This window comes from Protopterus annectens, chromosome 16.part0 (assembly GCF_019279795.1).
Source record: "Protopterus annectens isolate FY-2018-M chromosome 16.part0, PAN1.0, whole genome shotgun sequence".
Taxonomy (NCBI): Eukaryota; Metazoa; Chordata; order Ceratodontiformes; family Protopteridae; genus Protopterus; species Protopterus annectens.
In genome coordinates this window covers 15,664,547-15,683,031 of record NC_056750.1, presented here as the reverse complement: position 1 = coordinate 15,683,031, position 18,485 = coordinate 15,664,547, and the positions used below count along the sequence as shown (strand labels likewise).

Genomic DNA, 18,485 nt, shown 5'->3' with positions numbered 1-18,485 from the left:
CAGGCCATTCAGGAAACACGGAAACCTTTTAAATCTTGCAGGACAGTCTCCCTAAAAAAAGAAAATCTGCCGGCTTCTTTTTCATTCCCCCAGGAAATACTTGTCTGTTTAAACAGAGCCAGCAATCATGGGTGCGAAGAGGAAATGTTCAATCCGGGGCAAATCAAAGAGTTCTCTCTCGATATCAAATTAAAAGCACTTCCTCGGGGTTTGCGGTGAACCTTTTTGCCAGCCTAGTTCCCCGGAAAAGAAAACGTTTAACTTTTGGGGAAAAAATTTTCTCTAAACCCTTTCTTAAACCCGAGGCCAGACATAACAGCTTTTTAACCTGTTTTTCCTGGGACGGGGGGACTGAACATTTTTGGCTCAGTTTTTACATTTTGCTGTCATTCCGATTAAAATTTTTTAAAAAAAAAGGGGGCCCTCCTTTCGGGTAAAAGGGGAAAAAATTTCGTTTCCCCCCGAAAATAATTTAGCAACCATACTACAGGTTAACCCTTTTTTTTAATTTCCATACTGGGTTTTTCAAATTATCGGCCCTCCCTTTTATTTCTCTCCACCGTTCTTAGGTTCACCTGTTTTTAAAACCTTTCAGGGTAAAACAAAATTTGTAATCTGGCCTTTGCCCCCCCCCAGGCCCAGTTGTTCCCCAACACCGGAGGGACTCACCTTTTAAAAGGGCCCAAAAAAGGGGGTTTCCCTAAAAAACCTAAGGGGAACCCCGAGCCGTGTCCCCGTGCTTTTAGATGAAAACAACCATCCGGGCCCCTACTTTGAAATTCGTGCAAAATAATTATTGTTCCACCAGGGAAATTTTTTTGGGGAAACCCTTTAAAGCCTGGGGCTTCCAATCTAAGTTTCTCTTCAAAAAAAGGTTTGGACCTTTTTTAATTAAACATAGGCCTTTTTAAAACCTCCCGCCCTTTTATGTGCATTTTTACTTCCTCTCCTTAATTTCCTCCCCCTGAAGCCCATGGTTTTTTCCCGGACCTCCCCCCCGGTTTTTTGAGATTAGCTATCTCCCACCTAAGGCAGTAGCCATAAAAAATTCCTTTAAAAAACCAGGCCCTTGAATGGGGAAAAAGTTCCCTTGCATCCTAGTGAAGGGAATTATTTTTTAAAATAAAAAGATTTATGTTGTAGTTAAAAAAAACTGTCCTCTAGATTCCTTGTGAAAATTTTCTGAAAAAGGGAAAAAATTCAGCATTTTAACCCTTCTTTTTTTGGTTGTATGGGGGCTTATTTTGATACCAAATGGACAGTTATAAGAACCGGGGTTGAAAGGCGGGTTTGGGTTGAAAAAAGCTAAGATTCCAGGGTAATCAGTCAGGCCCGAAAGGTTGAAGAAAAGGAAAAAAGGAAAAGACAAAAGAAAAAAATTTTTACAGGAGCCCCAATTTGGGAATCCCCAAAAAAAGGTCCCTTTCCCGTCCTTTCGGGCTATTAAGGGAGAAATAAACCGGGATGCCTCGGGGCCCTCAACAAAAAAACGGGGCCCCCCAACCCCTGCCAGGCAATAATGTTTGGGTTCACCCAAGGGCAAATAAACCCTTGGGGAAAGTTGTTTTTTCAAAAAAAGGGATAATTCAAAGGCAAGTGGTTTTCAAACTTCCGGACAGGTTTATTCACATTCCAATAAAAGAGGTGCCCCCCCAAAAAAAAGGCAAACTCAAAAAAAAGTCAAAAAAAATGGGGGTGGAAAAGGCCCCCACAGAACACAAAGGGTTTTCTCCGATTTCCTGTACCGAAAAAAAAAATTGGGTATTCTCGCCGCCCTTTCCATTTAATTTTTCCAAAATTTTCGCCCTGCCTTCTTCCCATGCTGGGGAAAGGGTATTTGGAACCAATTCAAAACTCCTGGCCCCCCAAAAAATTGCAGGTACCTAGATTTCTTCAGGGCAAACTTATAACTAGTTCCCTTTGGACTTGCCCCGATTTAAAAAAATCAAGTAAATTTTTTTGGGTGGGGGCAAATTTCCCCCAAAGTTTCAACAAACCAAAACGCTGCCAAAACACAAAAAACATTTGTTTTCAAATATAAAGTAATTTAAAAAGTGATAACCATCCCCCAAAAAAATTCTTGGGTGAGAAGGGCACAAAAACAAAGGATTCCAAGCAAAAAAAGCCTTCCTCTTTATTCTTGGTTCAAAGAGCCAAAAGCAAAAAATACTCGGTTGGGCCGGACCGCTAATTGGCCCCATGCCAGCGCAAAAAAGGTCAGGGCCTAAAAATTTTGGCTAAAAGGGCTTAAAAACCCTTCCCTCCCGAAAAAGGTTTAGGGGCATCAAGCGCCTCAAACCGGTTGCCCACATGCTACAAGCCATCAAGCTCATGACTAGTGGGCCCTACACATAAATCAAAAAGAAATGCTGGCAGTAAAACTAGCAATCCAGAATTTCAAACCATTCCTCAAAGAAGGCCAATTGATGATAAGGACAGACAGCACCACAGTCATGTGGTACATCAACAAACAGGGAGGCACTCATTCATACCCCCTATGCCGAATGGCTCTGGACCTATGGAATATGGCTCTGAGTTACAACATTCAGTTACAGGCAATATTTGTACCGGGAAAAGAAAACATCCTAGCAGACATGTTAAGCAGAACTACCTCGATGCTCACGAATGGATGCTACACCCGGACATCTTCAAGGCCATCACAAAGAAATGGGGAATGCCACAAATAGACCTATTCGCATCCCCACTCAACCACCAGCTCAAGAAATTCTGCACAAGGACATACCACCCACTTGCTTGGAAGGTGGACTCTCTATCCTTCAGTTGGAAAGGCCTGACAGCATATGCATTTCCACCTCTTCCTTTGATGCACAAGGTACTACTGAAAATCAAAAAGGAACGTCCAAGGATAATTCTGATAGCTCCAAATTGGCCAAGACAACATTGGTATCCATTACTGAGGAGCATGTCTCGGGGGGAAACGTGGACACTACCCCTGATTCCTTTGATTTTAACTCAGAGCGACTACAACATCCTGCATCCAAACCTAAAAACTCTGCAACTGACTGCCTGGAACATTACATAACAGCAACTAACCCAGATTTATCCCAAAGGGTTAAAGACATTATCCTTGAGGCCCGCAGACCTTCAACAAGAAGGAACTATGCAGGAAAATGGAAAAGGTTTGTCATTTGGAGTACTGAAAGAGGAAAGATGTGTCAAAGGTAGATATTGCCAACATCCTGGAGTATTTGGCAGAGCTTCTTCATACAGGCCTGTCCTACTCTCCATCAAGATACATGCATCAGCTATTTCTGCAGAATACAGCTCGATCCCCTGTCTTCTCACACCCTCTACTCAGGCAGTTTCTGAGAGGAATTAAGAATGTAAAACCTCCTAGGAAACTGCCACACCATTACCAGCATGGGACTTGAACTTTGTGCTAGAAAAATTGACACCCTCCATTCGAACCAGCAGCAACAGCAGATCTACAACACCTATCCTGAAAACTGGTTTCCTGCTGGCAATTACTTCAGCAAGAAGGGTTTCGAACTACAGGCTTTAATGGCAGTACAACCCTTCCTAATCTTCCATCAAGATAGAGTGTCCATGAGAACTAATCCTACATTTATGCCTAAGGTGGTATCCAGAGTGTCTCTAAACCAGGCAATCCACCTACCTACCTTCTTTCCCAATCCACAGAACAGAGGGGAAAGACTGCTGCATACCTTGATGTGCATAGACACTGCGCTACTACCTGGACAGAACCAAGGGCAATAGAAAACTGACCAGCTACTAGTAGCATATGCAACAGGAAGGGAAGGAAAAGCAATTTCCAAACAGACAATCTCCAAGTGGATAGGAAATTGCATACGATTCTGTTACTCCTACCATGGAAAGCAAGTTCCACAGAACATAAGGCCTCATTCTACAAGGGCTACAGCCACTACCACAGCTTTCTTACGAGGAGTGGCTACTAAGGACATTATAGAGGCTGCTACTTGGACCTCCGTGCATACATTTGCCAAGCATTATAACTTACCTCTATACTCTAGATCCCGAGCAGGGTTTGCCACTGCTGTTTTGCAAGGGATCCTAACTACACCATAATTTCTTCTTCCTCCTCCCCTAGTTTGGCTATGGTATTCTACCCATTGGTAAGGACTGCAGATGCATCCTTGAAGGACATAGTACAGTTTTGTACCTACCATAAATGTAGATGTCCGAACAGGATAGCATCTGCAGTCAGGATTACCCACCCTCCTTCCCCTCTGTGGTACTCCTAGGGTATTTACCCTCCTAATAGCTAGCTGAGGGGGATTCTTATAGTGTATTTGTTTGTATATATGTACATACATGCTTATTTTTTGTGTTTGCCTTCTACTCTTTTGGAAACATTGGCATTTATCCAAAAATTTAGCTATCCAAGAGGGCAACTGGCATCTGGGGCAAGAAACACTGAGGAAAATGGCGTCGGCTGATGCCTTTATACCCGAAGACCTACAGTGATGATGTCGGGTGAAGTGCGACACCAGCCGAGGCCAGACCCAGACTTTGGAATCCGGCCGACCGAAGGGCTGCCTGACGACAGGACAACCCATTTGTAAGGACTGCAGATGCTATCCTGTTCGGACATCTACATTTATGGTAGGTACAAAACTGTACTTTCTCTAGCTAATGTAAAAGATGTGGCTTTTTCATCGCTGATTGTGCATGATAAATACCCTGGAGATCAATCAGTGGATTTTTGGTCAATCCGCATGAAAGTCTACACGGTCAAGTTTGGGGCCTTTACAGTACACTTCTTCCCTGGAACCATGAATGTATGAGCACAATGTCTGCCATGTCGTAGACAGTACAAGCCTTGGAGCTTCAGATGCTCCCTCTCATGTAGCAAGGCATTAACTTCCAGGATTTTAAGAAGTCAGCCAAGGAACTATTTGCAGTGTGACAAAGCTCACAGCAGACCACAGCTTGGCTCCCCCGTTTGGGTCCCAGCTCAATAAAAGATTTCTCTCTTTCCTAACAGATTCTTTGAAAATGAGCTAAATTTATTGCATATATGTAGGTACCCTCCCCCTGTATATTTCGGAAGAGATGATTATTCATGCTTACAACTGTGTAAGATCCCCTTTGTGGAGACACTTAATCTTATGAGAAAACACTTTAAATGAGATTCCTACAAACTGACTGAGAGGAGAGGTACCTGAACCTTTTGGGTCTAGACAAGTCCACACCTCCAGTATTTAAGGCTTTTCTTGGTCCCTTTGCAGCTGTGTCTTTGGAACTTGACTTGCAACTTCTTTTTCCAAAGAAACCTTACTGATTTGGTATGGTCCAACATGCCTTTCAATATGTTCATAGGTTCATAGGTTCAGGTTCATACTAGGCTATCTGCCCAAGGGCATTTATAAGCCTAGCCCATAGTTATTTGGCTTTCGCCACCCCTTTAGTTTGAATAAAACTATGCCTATTATTTTGCTGTGCCTCTGTCAAGCAGTGACACTGAAGTAATCCCTGGGGTATATCTGCGATCCCCCATCCATTGGTCAAGATTCCTCTTGAACAAGGCCAGCGAGGTGCTCTGCCTCACATGTACCGGGATTTTGTTCCACAGCATAGGGAGTCTCTGGGTGATGAATCTGTCCCTCCAGCACATTCTATTAATAACCGTGTCAAGGTTTAAGTCTCCCGCCCTTGTGGTTCTGAGGGATCTAGATTTTTTGAGGTGAAGCATATTCATCAAATCAGGGTTTGACATGGCCTTATATGTCAGGCACAGGTCACCTCTGAGCAAGCGGTATGAGACTGAATAGAGCTGGAGTTCTTCAGTCGGGCAGCATAAGACATATTTTTGAGACCCTTTATCCTTTTGGTGAGGAACTTTTGGGGCCTTTCCAGCTGCTGCAGGTGTCGGGTCAGATACATTCCGAATGGGGCATTGTACTCAATCATAGGTCTAATGAGTGATGAGTACAGGGGGACGATGACCTCCTTGATCTAGATGTGAACCTTCATGATCAGGTGGGCAATGTAGAAGGTTTTCCTAACTACTTTAGCAACATGAGTGTCAAACGAAAGGCTACTGTCAACCTGGGTCCCCAGATCCCTGATGACTTCTTCTGTGCTCAGTGGATTGCCACCTATATGGTAGCTAGGGGTAACCTTGTTTTTCCCAAGGGTATGACTATGCATTTCTTGGCATTTAACTTTAGGCCATGGCTCTGGCACCAGTTATCCGCTTCTGTGAGGCCCTTCTGAAGGATATCTGTGTCAGATGTGTTTTCGACTATGGCGCCCAGTTTGCAGTCATCTGCAAACTTTGTCAGCCATAACCCTCCTGTGTTTGCTTGCACTTCAGAAAAGTAGATGCAACAAGAGTGGACCCAGGACTGAGCCCTGTGGGACACCACTTGTGACAGGCTTTGAGTTTGACATGGCTCCAGCAACTCTGACCCTGTGGGTTCTGTCACTTAGCCAGTTTGCAACCCATCTTGTGGTGTATGGGTTTACATTCAAGCTGATGAGTTTTTCGATGATACCTGAGTGGGGTATTGTGTCAAGGCCTTTGCCAGGTCAAGGTAGGCTGTATGAACTGCCTTTCCTCATCAATGGCCTTGGTGACTGTCTCAAAAAGTCAACCAAGTTTAAAAGGCATGATCTGCCTTTGACAAAGCCAAACTGGGTTGGATCCAAAGTCTGCAAGTTCCCTATGTCTTTATTTATGAGTTCCATTATGATCCTCTCCATGGCTTTGCAGATAAGGCATGTCAAGCTAATGGGACGGTAATTTCCAGGGTCGGTGGAGGCACCGCCTTGTGAAGTGGGACCACAGTCGCCATGCGCCACCCTTGGGTAACGATCCTGAGGTGAGGCTAAGATTAAACAGCTGTCCTAACTGCGGGTTTAATTCTCATTGAGTTCGTGGAGCACACAGCCGGGGACACCATCCGTCCCATGGATGCTGTGTTTTGCTTTGGAGAGAGCAGTTCTCACCTGGGCTGGAGATGTTTGGGGGCTACAATCCTCTGGTATAGATATCTCCTTTGGGGGAGGGGGGAGAAGTTTGCACTGAACCTGTCAGCCAGTATGTTGGCAATGTGTAGGTGCAGTAATCTTCACATCATTTTGAACTAATTCTGAGCATATCTGGGAGTTTCCTCCTAGGTTTCTAACATAGCTAAAGAAGGCCTTATGATTGTCTTTGAGTCCTTGGCGATTTTCTCTCAAAATTTGCCTTGATAATTTTATGAGAGCTCTTAGTTTTTACTTATAATGATCAAAGGTGTCTTACCTTTCAAGGATTTTGCCTCTATCTTGTAGTAGCTTCCTCCTTTGTTGTAGAGCTTGTTTATGGCTGGGGTCCACCAGACTGGACGCTTGCCTTGGTACAAAGAGTCTTAGTTTTGTTTGGGATTGCCTGATCCATGCAGTCCTGTAGGTGCTGGTAGAAGGCATTTGTAAGTGATTCAGCGGTTTGAGTAATGTTTACCACTGGCTCAGGGGCCTTAAAGGAGACCACACTAGTTTTTAGAAGTGTGAAGTCGGCTTTTGAGAAGTTTTCACTGTGGTCTTTTTATTTCAGGTGGGGTGGATGAGGACCTCCAGCGAGATTAGTTTATGATCTGATCTCACCAGTGAGGGGTATACTTCCGGTGTTGAACATTGTGGTCACTTGTTCGTGATGATGAGATCAAGTATGTTTTCTCCTCTTGTGGGGATGGTGACTAGTTGTTCCATGGCATTTGAGTTTATGAACTCCAGGAGCCTTTGGGCTAGAGTGTTTGGGCTTGAGTAGTGTTCCCAGTCTATATTAGGGTAGTTGAAGTCACCTAGTATGATGGTGTTTGGAGATGCATTTATCCCCTCCATTGTTTTCAGGAAGGCCATGTGAGGTTCCTGAGTTTGAGAGGGTGGCCTGTAACATGCTACAAATTGCAGAGCAGTCTTGCCTATGGTTAATTGCACCTGGATGGTCTCCGATGCATCGTGCGTTGCCACCAACCTTGAGGTGTGGGTGTCAATATGGACACCCCCCTCCTTTCTGGTGTTGTCCGGATTTTGGGGCCGGAACGCATGATATGAGGTGAAACCTGATAGTGCTGGGGTGCTCTCAGAGCCTTGAACCAGGTTTCAGTCACAGCACAGACATCGATGTTCTCCATACTGAGAAGGGCCCTGAAAGTGCGTGCATCTTGAGATTGAGACTTCTGGCATTGAGCAGCATTACCCTTAGTTTTTTACTTTTTGTGTTCTAGGGTGGTAGGTTTAGAATTTGAGCCTTGCCTAAAAAAGGCACTATGGGGTGGCAAGAGTCTTTGCCAATATCCGGAAGCCTAGTGACAGGTGCAAGCCGCCCCTTGGGCAGCGTGGCTTGTCCAGCATGTCATCCCAGGCAGACAGACATTGATCCCCTTTGAATGACACCAGAATTTAAGCCAATTATTAAAGCTGATCATCTTATCACTGTATTGTGGCATCATTCTAGGTGAAGGTAGGATACTGCTCAAGGTCAGGGTCATACCTGCCTGGGCTACATAATCAGAGAGCCCTCGACCCCTTTCATGTAGTCCAAGGAGGCACGTCTCAGGTCGCTTGACACCAGCGTGACAATGACTGAGTCGACTTGTACCTGCTGTTGAGAGACCTGAGTGCTTATGTTATGTGGCGGATTCTAGCCCGACAGGCAGCTTACTGTGACCTTCTCCTTACTCAGTCTGGTGAGCCGGACGCCAGTGTGTCTGACTATGGAGTCACCTATGACAAGTATGTTTGGTGTTGTATTTGGCCTTAAGGGCAGTGACTGCTTTGCACACTGATTTTGTTGTTTATGTGATGTTTGTCTGCTTTGGAGGCCTCTGCTGTTTAGGTAAATTTTACTCAGAGCCTCCGAGTATGTCTTAGTGTGTTTATGTGTTTGATTCAGTGGTGTGGTTGAGTTATGTGAGACTGGTATTGTGGTGTGTGTGAAGGTTTCTCCTCCTGCCTGGTCTTGCCAGTCCTGAGTTGAGAGAGCTCAGCCTCCAGTCTGGCTAAATAGCTGCATCTCTCACAAATGTTAGTGTTACGGGAGGAGGAGAGGGTTGTCCGTGTACATGAGGCAATTGTAACATTGTCTCAGAATTCCCAGATTCACCAACTGGGCAGGAGAGGACGCCAGCATCTGACCCTTCGACATGCTAGAAAGACTTATGAGTTGGTATGAGACAGAAAAGTAGTGGGCTTAGCAGGGACGTGGGCACTCCTGGGGTTTGCTAGTGAGAGATTTGTATAATATAGGAGTGCTTGACCTGCAAAGAGAATGCTTATAAGACAAGGGATATGCTTATAAGACAAGTGCTGAGCTTTTTGAGAAGAAAAAGCTATTTGGAACAAGTGCTGTACTTTTTAGTGTAGGTGTAAACTGTTTAGGTTCCTAACAGAGCAGTTCTAAGGGAAAAATTGAAGAACAGACTTTCTGGAGCCAGAAAGAGTTTAACCTTGTTTAACCCGCCTGCCCGATGCTGCTCTAGTGGCAACTCCGCGCTAAAGCACGTTAAAGCGTGCTTGATAGCAGGGGCTGGAAAGAAGCAGGAATAGACCCAAAAGGGAAAATAAAACTACAGTTTCAAGAAGGTAACCACCTCTACGGGGGGCAGGGAAGCTGCTCAATGTTAGTCACTGCCACTGATCAACAGAGAGACCCTCCTTCAGCCCAAGCAAAAATGGCCTCAGAAACTTTCAAACAGTTCAGGAACAGCAAGCCTGTAACTGAACTTTTTTAACTCTCAGAAAAGTGGGAAAAAAGCAAGATTTTTTTTTTTTTGTTTTTGTTTTTTACAGAGATAGCAGAGGTTCACAAGTAATATCAAGTTATAACAGTGCAGTAAATGACCCCACACAAGAGTGCTAGGTCAAGGACAGAAAATGTCTTGAATCAGAACGAATACAACTTTGATTTTCCTGAATGCAGCCATGGGTCCAAATTCAGTTTAAAGCCTTGGGCTGTATTTTATAAGTCACAATATGCAAGTTAGTCATTTTTTAATGTTTTGGAAATAGCTTGGTATACATAGTTAAGCTTTCAAGCTACACAAACTATTGGCAGTAGTTTTGTTCATCTGGTTGAGGTTTCATATGAGTTACATCTGTGTTCCTTGGTTGTTGAGATAGAGAAATATGAAAGTTGTCACGTTAGCATAATTATATATGTAAGAATCACCTGTTCTAGGGAGGGTTAACTGTTTTTAACAGTTCGGTTGCTCATCATGAAAGCTTTTAAGTTGTATTTCAATAACCTGTATGTGACATAGTTGTACAGTTATTAATGTATGAACAAGCACAATTTGTTATATAGTGACAATGCTGTGCTGATCTTAGAGACGGATGCACGGACGCTTCACTAGATGTTAAAGACACTGCTTTGCTGATCTTAGAGATGGATGCACGTACGGTTCAGTAGATTTTAGACACTGCTGTGCTGATCTTAGAGATGGATGCACGGACGCTTCACTTGATAAAGACGCTGCTGTGCTAATCTTAGAGACAGATACACGGCCGCTTCACGTAATGCTAAAGATGTTTAGTTGAGATCTTGGTGTTTGCTGTCCAGCCTGCAAGCACAGTGTCTCGAACTTCATTAATGCAAGTTCTGATGGATGTGAATGAGTTAATCACTGTCTCCTTTTTTTGTTTTATTAACTTACATGCTTCACATTTCATAGGTCGAAGTGTATTTGTAAAATGTTATATTGAGTAGTTATTTGGAAGCTAATTTCTTTTCTAAACATGATTGCTTTTTGCACTACTTTACTGATATTAAACTTTTCCTGCATCTTTCTAGACTAAGTTACAAGAATGTCAGCAGACAACAGGAGACCTGAAAATAGAGTTACAGAAGGCAAAGAATAAAATTAGCAACACAGAATATATGCTAAACCAGCTCAGGCAGAAGGTAAGGACTTGATTTATTTTGGATGAGAGCAGTACTGAATGAGATACAAATTGAACTGTTTTATATATATTTTTGTTTGTGTCTACCTTTTACATTCATGTATGGTCACCCACCAACTCGTTGAATTGTCTGTGTATTTTTATTTAGTGCCATTTTTGTCTCCCTTTTGTCCCCCTCCCCAACAATATTCTTATTAGTAACGCAGTGAAATCCGTGAAAATGCTTCCTTGCAGGTGTTTACAGCCTGCACTGATCCCTAGTCTTAGGTTCTGAAAATGGTTACCATGTACGTCAAACATAAAGTAGTGTGTATTCCAAACCAAGTCTTTGGAAGGCTAGCAGTAGTGATATAACTTCATATCAGTTAAAAACGAGCAATAGAAACAAGAATGACAATGATCCTACAAATTTTGGAAAAGTTATGATACTTTGGTTTATAAGGATAAAACTAATAACCGAAAGTTTTGTTAAAGAAGTTTTTCACCCTGTAACTTATGGCTTTCAGTGCATTAAAAATATCAACTCATCTCTTCTGTGATTCCTTATAGAACAGTCAACAATTTTGAAATAAACTGCTCACACAGTTCCATAATTGCATTTCTAAGCCGTGGCATTATGACTCCTCCCACCCTGAAGTCACTTTCCTTCTGTAGTCTGCCTTGCATAATTGGGACATTTTATTTTACTTTTATTTATTTATCTACCCATCCTTTATTGACTGGGTTAGTCTCACTAGGCTAGAAGATTCTTTTCAAGGGTGACCTGAGGTGGTATTTATACTACTAGGGGCCTGAGGTGGTATTTATACTACTAGGGGGCATTTGGATAGGGCATTGAGGAACTTCCCCTCTTCTTTTCGGTAAGTGTCACAGGATCTTTTACATCCACCTGAGCTACCACCAGCTCAGGCTGATGGGGCCTTCGTTTCTCATCTGAAGCTCAACACACTCAGGAGTGCAGCGCTCCCCTTATGCTGCACTGTGGTGTCAATAAACCATCTACCTGGTGTGGTAATAAAACCACACCTTTCTGCACCAAAGGCACATGCACTACCTGTTGTCCCATTTCACCTTTCATATCCCATACACTAATGCAAGTTTAATTTGATTAGTGTTTCAAAGTATCAACCAGTATAAGTATTCATGTTATGGACAGTGGGATTACAAAGGTGAAGGGCGTCCTTATAAATCAGGTCAATGGATGAACATAGTAATACACCCAGGAAATGCCATTATACACATTTTGATTTAAACTGTTCCCATGTCTTTTGGGACCCCCAAGACAAGTAAGGCCCTCTGTCTTATAACTTAATGTAATTTAGCAGGCACAGAATAATGTTAGAGGTTACAACATCCTTTGCATTTTTTATTTAGAGTAGTGTGTCCCCCTACTTGTGCAAGCTGTTCAGCTGCATTTCAGTAAAGTTCACATGTGAAGTTAACTTTTTGCAGTATGAAGTATTTCTGCAACTCAGTCACTGTGGATCTGGTCACATGATTCTCCCAGCCTGCCTGGAAGCAACATTGATATAAATTTTCCCTTGAAATGATGTACTGGTGTTGGAAACTAAACACAGTTGTTGACTGCAAGTAAACCCAAATATGTGGTGTAAGTATTCATCTACAAGATTTTCTGCCAGCAGAAGAGATGATGCATTTTAGGTTGGTGATTGATTGGTAATCCTGTAGATGATATGATTCAGAATGTTTTTTTTTTATTCTGCAATGACCTAAGCAGAAGGCATAAAAGATGAAACAAGAAAAAAAAAAGACAAAACAAGTACATTAAAGTATGAATGTACTAACTGTGAAGAAAAGCACTAATTATCCAAATTGGGTTCTGTTAATATTCAGGTTAATAAATAATGAAAATGGCCGTTGTTCTAAACAAAGCAAGAAGAGGAAGAAACCCGTATAAAGAGAGTAGTATTTCATACTTCTAGGTCACTGAAAACAAGAATGTTAGGGGTATTGTCAAACTAAAGGAAGAAGGTGAGTAAGTAAAGTAAGGGAAGATGTTACGCTAGTCAGAAAATGCATTAATGGTTTGGAACAGAAAGTTCAACAAAAATAAAGATGGATTATCTGTTATAGTAGAACTGAGATGAGATTAGATGATGTATTGCCAGTTCTTCTGTAGAAGTCAAAAGGAATAATGTAAAAAAAATGTTAAAAAAAAATCTATTTTATTTATTTTACATTTGTTGACCGGGCTAGTCTAGCTGTATATATATGTCCATTTTCAATAGAGGCCCAGAGAGATAAGCTCCAAGACATAAACAAGAAAACAACAACAAATAATAAAATAACAACCACAATGGTATATACAATGCATATTACAGGTTAACAAGAAATTTTCAGTGAGGGCAAAAATAATACACAGTGCAAAATGCAGGTGCAATATAACATACCGTTAAAATGCATGAAAAAGAAATAAAATAAAGAAGACAGGGTATTGTATAGTACTATAAATAAAGAGAGTTAACTCTAAAATAAGTAAGCACAGAGGTTGTCAATAATGAATTCAGGGGGAGATGGTATTTATAGCTAAAAAAGGAAGGTCTAGAAGTTCATGAGAAGTATGGGGTAGGCAGAGCCAAGTTTGAAGAGATAGATGATTAGTCAGGTTTAGTACAAGGGCATAACCAGTGTGTTCTGAGGAAAAGTTTTAGTCTGTTTTTGAAGAGTGATAAAGAGGCAAGTGAGGAAAGGTCACTGGGGAGAAGATTCCAGGATTTTCCAACAGCATTGGAGAAGAGAGAATTGCTAGCCCTGTTGTTAGGTTTAGAGGTATGTACAAAGAAATTTGTTAGAAGAACGTAAGGACTTCAGACCTTTATAGGGGGTGATGAGGGTAGTTAGTATAGGGGTACAGGAAGGTTTATAAAGATTCTTATGGGCAATGGTTAGTTGGTGGAATTTAATCAGGTTTTGAAGTTCTAGCCATCCTAGCTGCGTTATGTTAATGCAATGGTGGGTTCTAAATGGGTTGCCTGTAGCAAATCTGGCTATGTTATTGTAGGACATTTCCAGTTTGCTAAGGTTATTTTTAGAAAGGTTAGTAAAAATGGGTGAGGCATAGAGGAGTGTAGAGATTAGATAAGTGTGAGCTACAGTTGTTTTGGCTGTAGGTGAAAGGAAGGTTTTAATCCTATAAGGAGAGCCAAGTTTTTTGTTGACAATTGTTATAGTATTGTTGATATGGGTGTCAAAGTTCAGATTATTGTCTATGGTGATGCCAAGTAGTTTGGTGGTTGGGTCTGGTGATATAATGGTACCATTGGTGGATGTAACTGAGAAATTAAAAGGAGAGGGCTTGTGAGTAGGATTGAAGAGGAGGAGTTTAGTTTTATTGGGGTTCAAGAGAAGGCAACGCTGTGTGAACCATTGTTCAACTGTGTTAAGTACCTTCTGGGTAAGAGAGTGAAGTTCAGAGGTGGATGTGGCTGAGCATATCAGTGTGGAGTCATCAGCATATTGTATGCATGTGGCCTGAGGGATGGCTAGATGGAGGTCATTAATAAATATGGAGAAGAGGATAGGTCCTAGGATGGAGCGTTGAGGGAGACCAAGGGTAACCAGCAGGAGTGTGGATTGAGTATTGTGCCATAGTACAGCCTGTTGTCTTTTATCTAGGTAGGACTGGAACCATTTTATGGAAAGTGCATCTAATGACAGGGATTTGAGTATTTTTGTGAGAATCTGGTGATTTACCATGTCATATGCTTTAGACAGGTCAATAAATAGTGCAGAGGAAAGATAATTAATGTTGCGGTTTTTGTTAATGCAGTCAGTAAAGGAAAGGAGGGCAGTGGTAGTGCTGTGTGAAGGTCTGAAACCATGTTGATAAATGGAAAGTAAGTTATTTTGGATTAAGTGGTCGAGTAATTGCCTATGGATGCATTTATCCATGATCTTTGCCAATGGAGAAAGGAGGGCAGTGGGGCGGTAGTTTGAGAGTTCAGTAGAGTGTCCACCTTTATGGAGGGGGATAATATATGGGATATTTTCCATATGCTGGGGATGTGACCTTCGCTAATAGTTCTGTTGATCAGAATGGAAATGGGGTAGGCGATAGCTTTGGCTGATAATTGTAGATATTCAGCAGGTAGTTGGTGTGCTGAGAGAGAGCATGTTTTTAATTTTTGTATAAGGGTTAGGATGTATGTTGTTGGGACAGGTTGGAAATGAAAAGGAGGGGGTGGGGTTGAGTTGAGTTATAGGAAGGTTTTTTTATCAGAGAGTATAGCTTTCTTAGTGTCATTTCTTAACTGTCTAAAGGTTTGTTGGTCTACAGGATTTTTAGTAATTTTCCATTTGGACCAATGTTTATTTCTGAGTTGGAGTTTGTGTTTGGTTTCTTTTGAGAGCCATGGGGCTGAATTGGTTTTGATTCTAATTAGTGTGGTTGGAGCATGGTGGTTAAGAATGGCAAGGAAGTTAGAGTTAAAGTATTTAATGGCTTCTTCTAAAGGGAGGTGTTTTAAGGGAGACCAATTGCATGCTCTTAGTTCCATTTGGAGTAGTTTAGGGTTAAAGTTCTTTATGGATCTGACATTCCTGATAGATGTTGGGATTGGGAGTACTGGCTTTATGCCTGATTATGTAGGTCAGTGAGTGGTCACTTATATCATCAGGGAGGATTCCAGAATCATAAATGTGAGGATGTTTGTTTATGAGGATCTAGTCTAATATGGTTTCTTTTTTGTTAGCTTTATTTATCCTGGAGGGGGAGGTAATGGTTTGTGAAAAAACATATAGGTTAATGTGGGTGGTAGGGAGGTTGCTACAGTGGCGGTTTCAATCAATGTTTATATCACCCAGGATTATGGTTTCTTGTGGCAGGTGTTGGGATAGCCAGGAAAGGATATTTTCCATGGTGGCAATGTTATTACTAGGAGGTAGATAGGTACAGATAATATAGATGGATTTAGCATTGTTAAGTTGAAGTTTGGAGATGAGAATTTCTGCATTGGAATCTAGAGGTAGCTTAGTCGTATGTGGTTAACTGTAAGCCAGATTTAAATAGAATAGCAACCCCTCCACCCTTCTTGGGTACCCGGTCAAGTCTGAGGATATTATATCCTGGTGGGATGATTTTGTTGTCTTTGGTTACAGGTTTTAGCCATGTTTCAGTTAAGCAGAGAATGTCAAAGGAGTAGACTTGTAATAGAGCATGGAGTTGAGTTACTTTGTTGTTAATGCTACGTATATTAAGGTGAGATGTCACAGGAGTAGACTTGTAATAGAGCATGGAGTTAAGTTACTTTGTTGTTAATGCTACGTATATTAAGGTGAGATGTCACAGGAGTAGACTTGTAATAGAGCATGGAGTTGAGTTACATTGTTGTTAATGCTACGTATATTAAGGTGAGATGTCACAGGAGTAGACTTGTAATAGAGCATGGAGTTGAGTTACATTGTTGTTAATGCTAACGTATATTAAGGTGAGATGTCACAGGAGTAGACTTGTAATAGAGCATGGAGTTGAGTTACTTTGTTGTTAATGCTACGTATATTAAGGTGAGATGTCACAGGAGTAGACTTGTAATAGAGCATGGAGTTGAGTTACTTTGTTGTTAATGCTACGTATATTAAGGTGAGATGTCACAGGAGTAGACTTGTAATAGAGCGTGGAGCTGAGTTACTTTGTTGTTAATGCTACGTATATTAAGGTGAGATGTCACAGGAGTAGACTTGTAATAGAGCATGGAGTTGAGTTACATTGTTGTTAATGCTACGTATATTAAGGTGAGATGTCACAGGAGTAGGCTTGTAATAGAGCATGGAGTTGAGTTACATTGTTGTTAATGCTACGTATATTAAGGTGAGATGTCACAGGAGTAGACTTGTAATAGAGCATGGAGTTGAGTTACATTGTTATTAATGCTACGTATATTAAGGTGAGATGTCACAGGAGTAGACTTTTAATAGAGCATGGAGTTGAGTTACTTTGTTGTTAATGCTACGTATATTAAGGTGAGATGTCACAGGAGTAGACTTGTAATAGAGCATGGAGTTGAGTTACATTGTTGTTAATGCTACGTATATTAAGGTGAGATGTCACAGGAGTAGACTTGTAATAGAGCATGGAGTTGAGTTACATTGTTGTTAATGCTATGTATATTAAGGTGAGATGTCACAGGAGTAGACTTGTAATAGAGCATGGAGTTGAGTTACTTTGTTGTTAATGCTACGTATATTAAGGTGAGATGTCACAGGAGTAGACTTGTAATAGAGCGTGGAGTTGAGTTACTTTGTTGTTAATGCTACGTATATTAAGGTGAGATGTCACAGGAGTAGACTTGTAATAGAGCATGGAGTTAAGTTACTTTGTTGTTAATGCTACGTATATTAAGGTGAGATGTCACAGGAGTAGACTTGTAATAGAGCATGGAGTTGAGTTACATTGTTGTTAATGCTACGTATATTAAGGTGAGATGTCACAGGAGTAGACTTGTAATAGAGCATGGAGTTGAGTTACATTGTTGTTAATGCTACGATATTAAGGTGAGATGTCACAGGAGTAGACTTGTAATAGAGCATGGAGTTGAGTTACATTGTTGTTAATGCTACGATATTAAGGTGAGATGTCACAGGAGTAGACTTGTAATAGAGCATGGAGTTGAGTTACTTTGTTGTTAATGCTACGATATTAAGGTGAGATGTCACAGGAGTAGACTTGTAATAGAGCGTGAGTTGAGTTACTTTGTTGTTAATGCTACGTATATTAAGGTGAGATGTCACAGGAGTAGACTTGTAATAGACCATGGAGTTGAGTTACTTTGTTGTTAATGCTACGTATATTAAGGTGAGATGTCACAGGAGTAGACTTGTAATAGAGCATGGAGTTGAGTTACATTGTTGTTAATGCTACGTATATTAAGGTGAGATGTCACAGGAGTAGACTTGTAATAGAGCATGGAGTTGAGTTACTTTGTTGTTAATGCTACGTATATTAAGGTGAGATGTCACAGGAGTAGACTTGTAATAGAGCATGGAGTTGAGTTACTTTGTTGTTAATGCTACGTATATTAAGGTGAGATGTCACAGGAGTAGACTTGTAATAGAGCATGGAGTTAAGTTACTTTGTTGTTAATGCTACGTATATTAAGTTACTTTGTTGTTAATGCTACGTATATTAAGTTACTTTGTTGTTAATGCTACGTATATTAAGTTACTTTGTTGTTAATGCTACGTATATTAAGGTGAGATGAGATGTCACAGGAGTAGACTTGTAATAGAGCATGGAGTTGAGTTACATTGTTGTTAATGCTACGTATATTAAGGTGAGATGTCACAGGAGTAGACTTGTAATAGAGCATGGAGTTGAGTTACATTGTTGTTAATGCTACGTATATTAAGGTGAGATGTCACAGGAGTAGACTTGTAATAGAGCATGGAGTTGAGTTACTTTGTTGTTAATGCTACGTATATTAAGGTGAGATGTCACAGGAGTAGACTTGTAATAGAGCGTGGAGTTGAGTTACTTTGTTGTTAATGCTACGTATATTAAGGTGAGATGTCACAGGAGTAGACTTGTAATAGAGCGTGGTGTTGAGTTACTTTGTTGTTAATGCTACGTATATTAAGGT

The 18,485-nt window shown here is 41.2% G+C and overlaps 1 protein-coding gene across 2 annotated transcripts in view; it reads left to right on the top strand.

Moving 5' to 3' along the window:
• LOC122791001 (hamartin-like) overlaps positions 1 to 18,485 on the top strand; it is a 1,885,581-nt gene that overhangs the window by 1,305,867 nt on the left and 561,229 nt on the right. For both annotated transcript variants that reach the window (XM_044058745.1, XM_044058744.1), the window contains exon 14: positions 10,781 to 10,891. In XM_044058745.1, the coding sequence (XP_043914680.1) occupies positions 10,781 to 10,891 (111 nt within the window). The remainder of the gene's footprint in view (positions 1 to 10,780; positions 10,892 to 18,485) is intronic.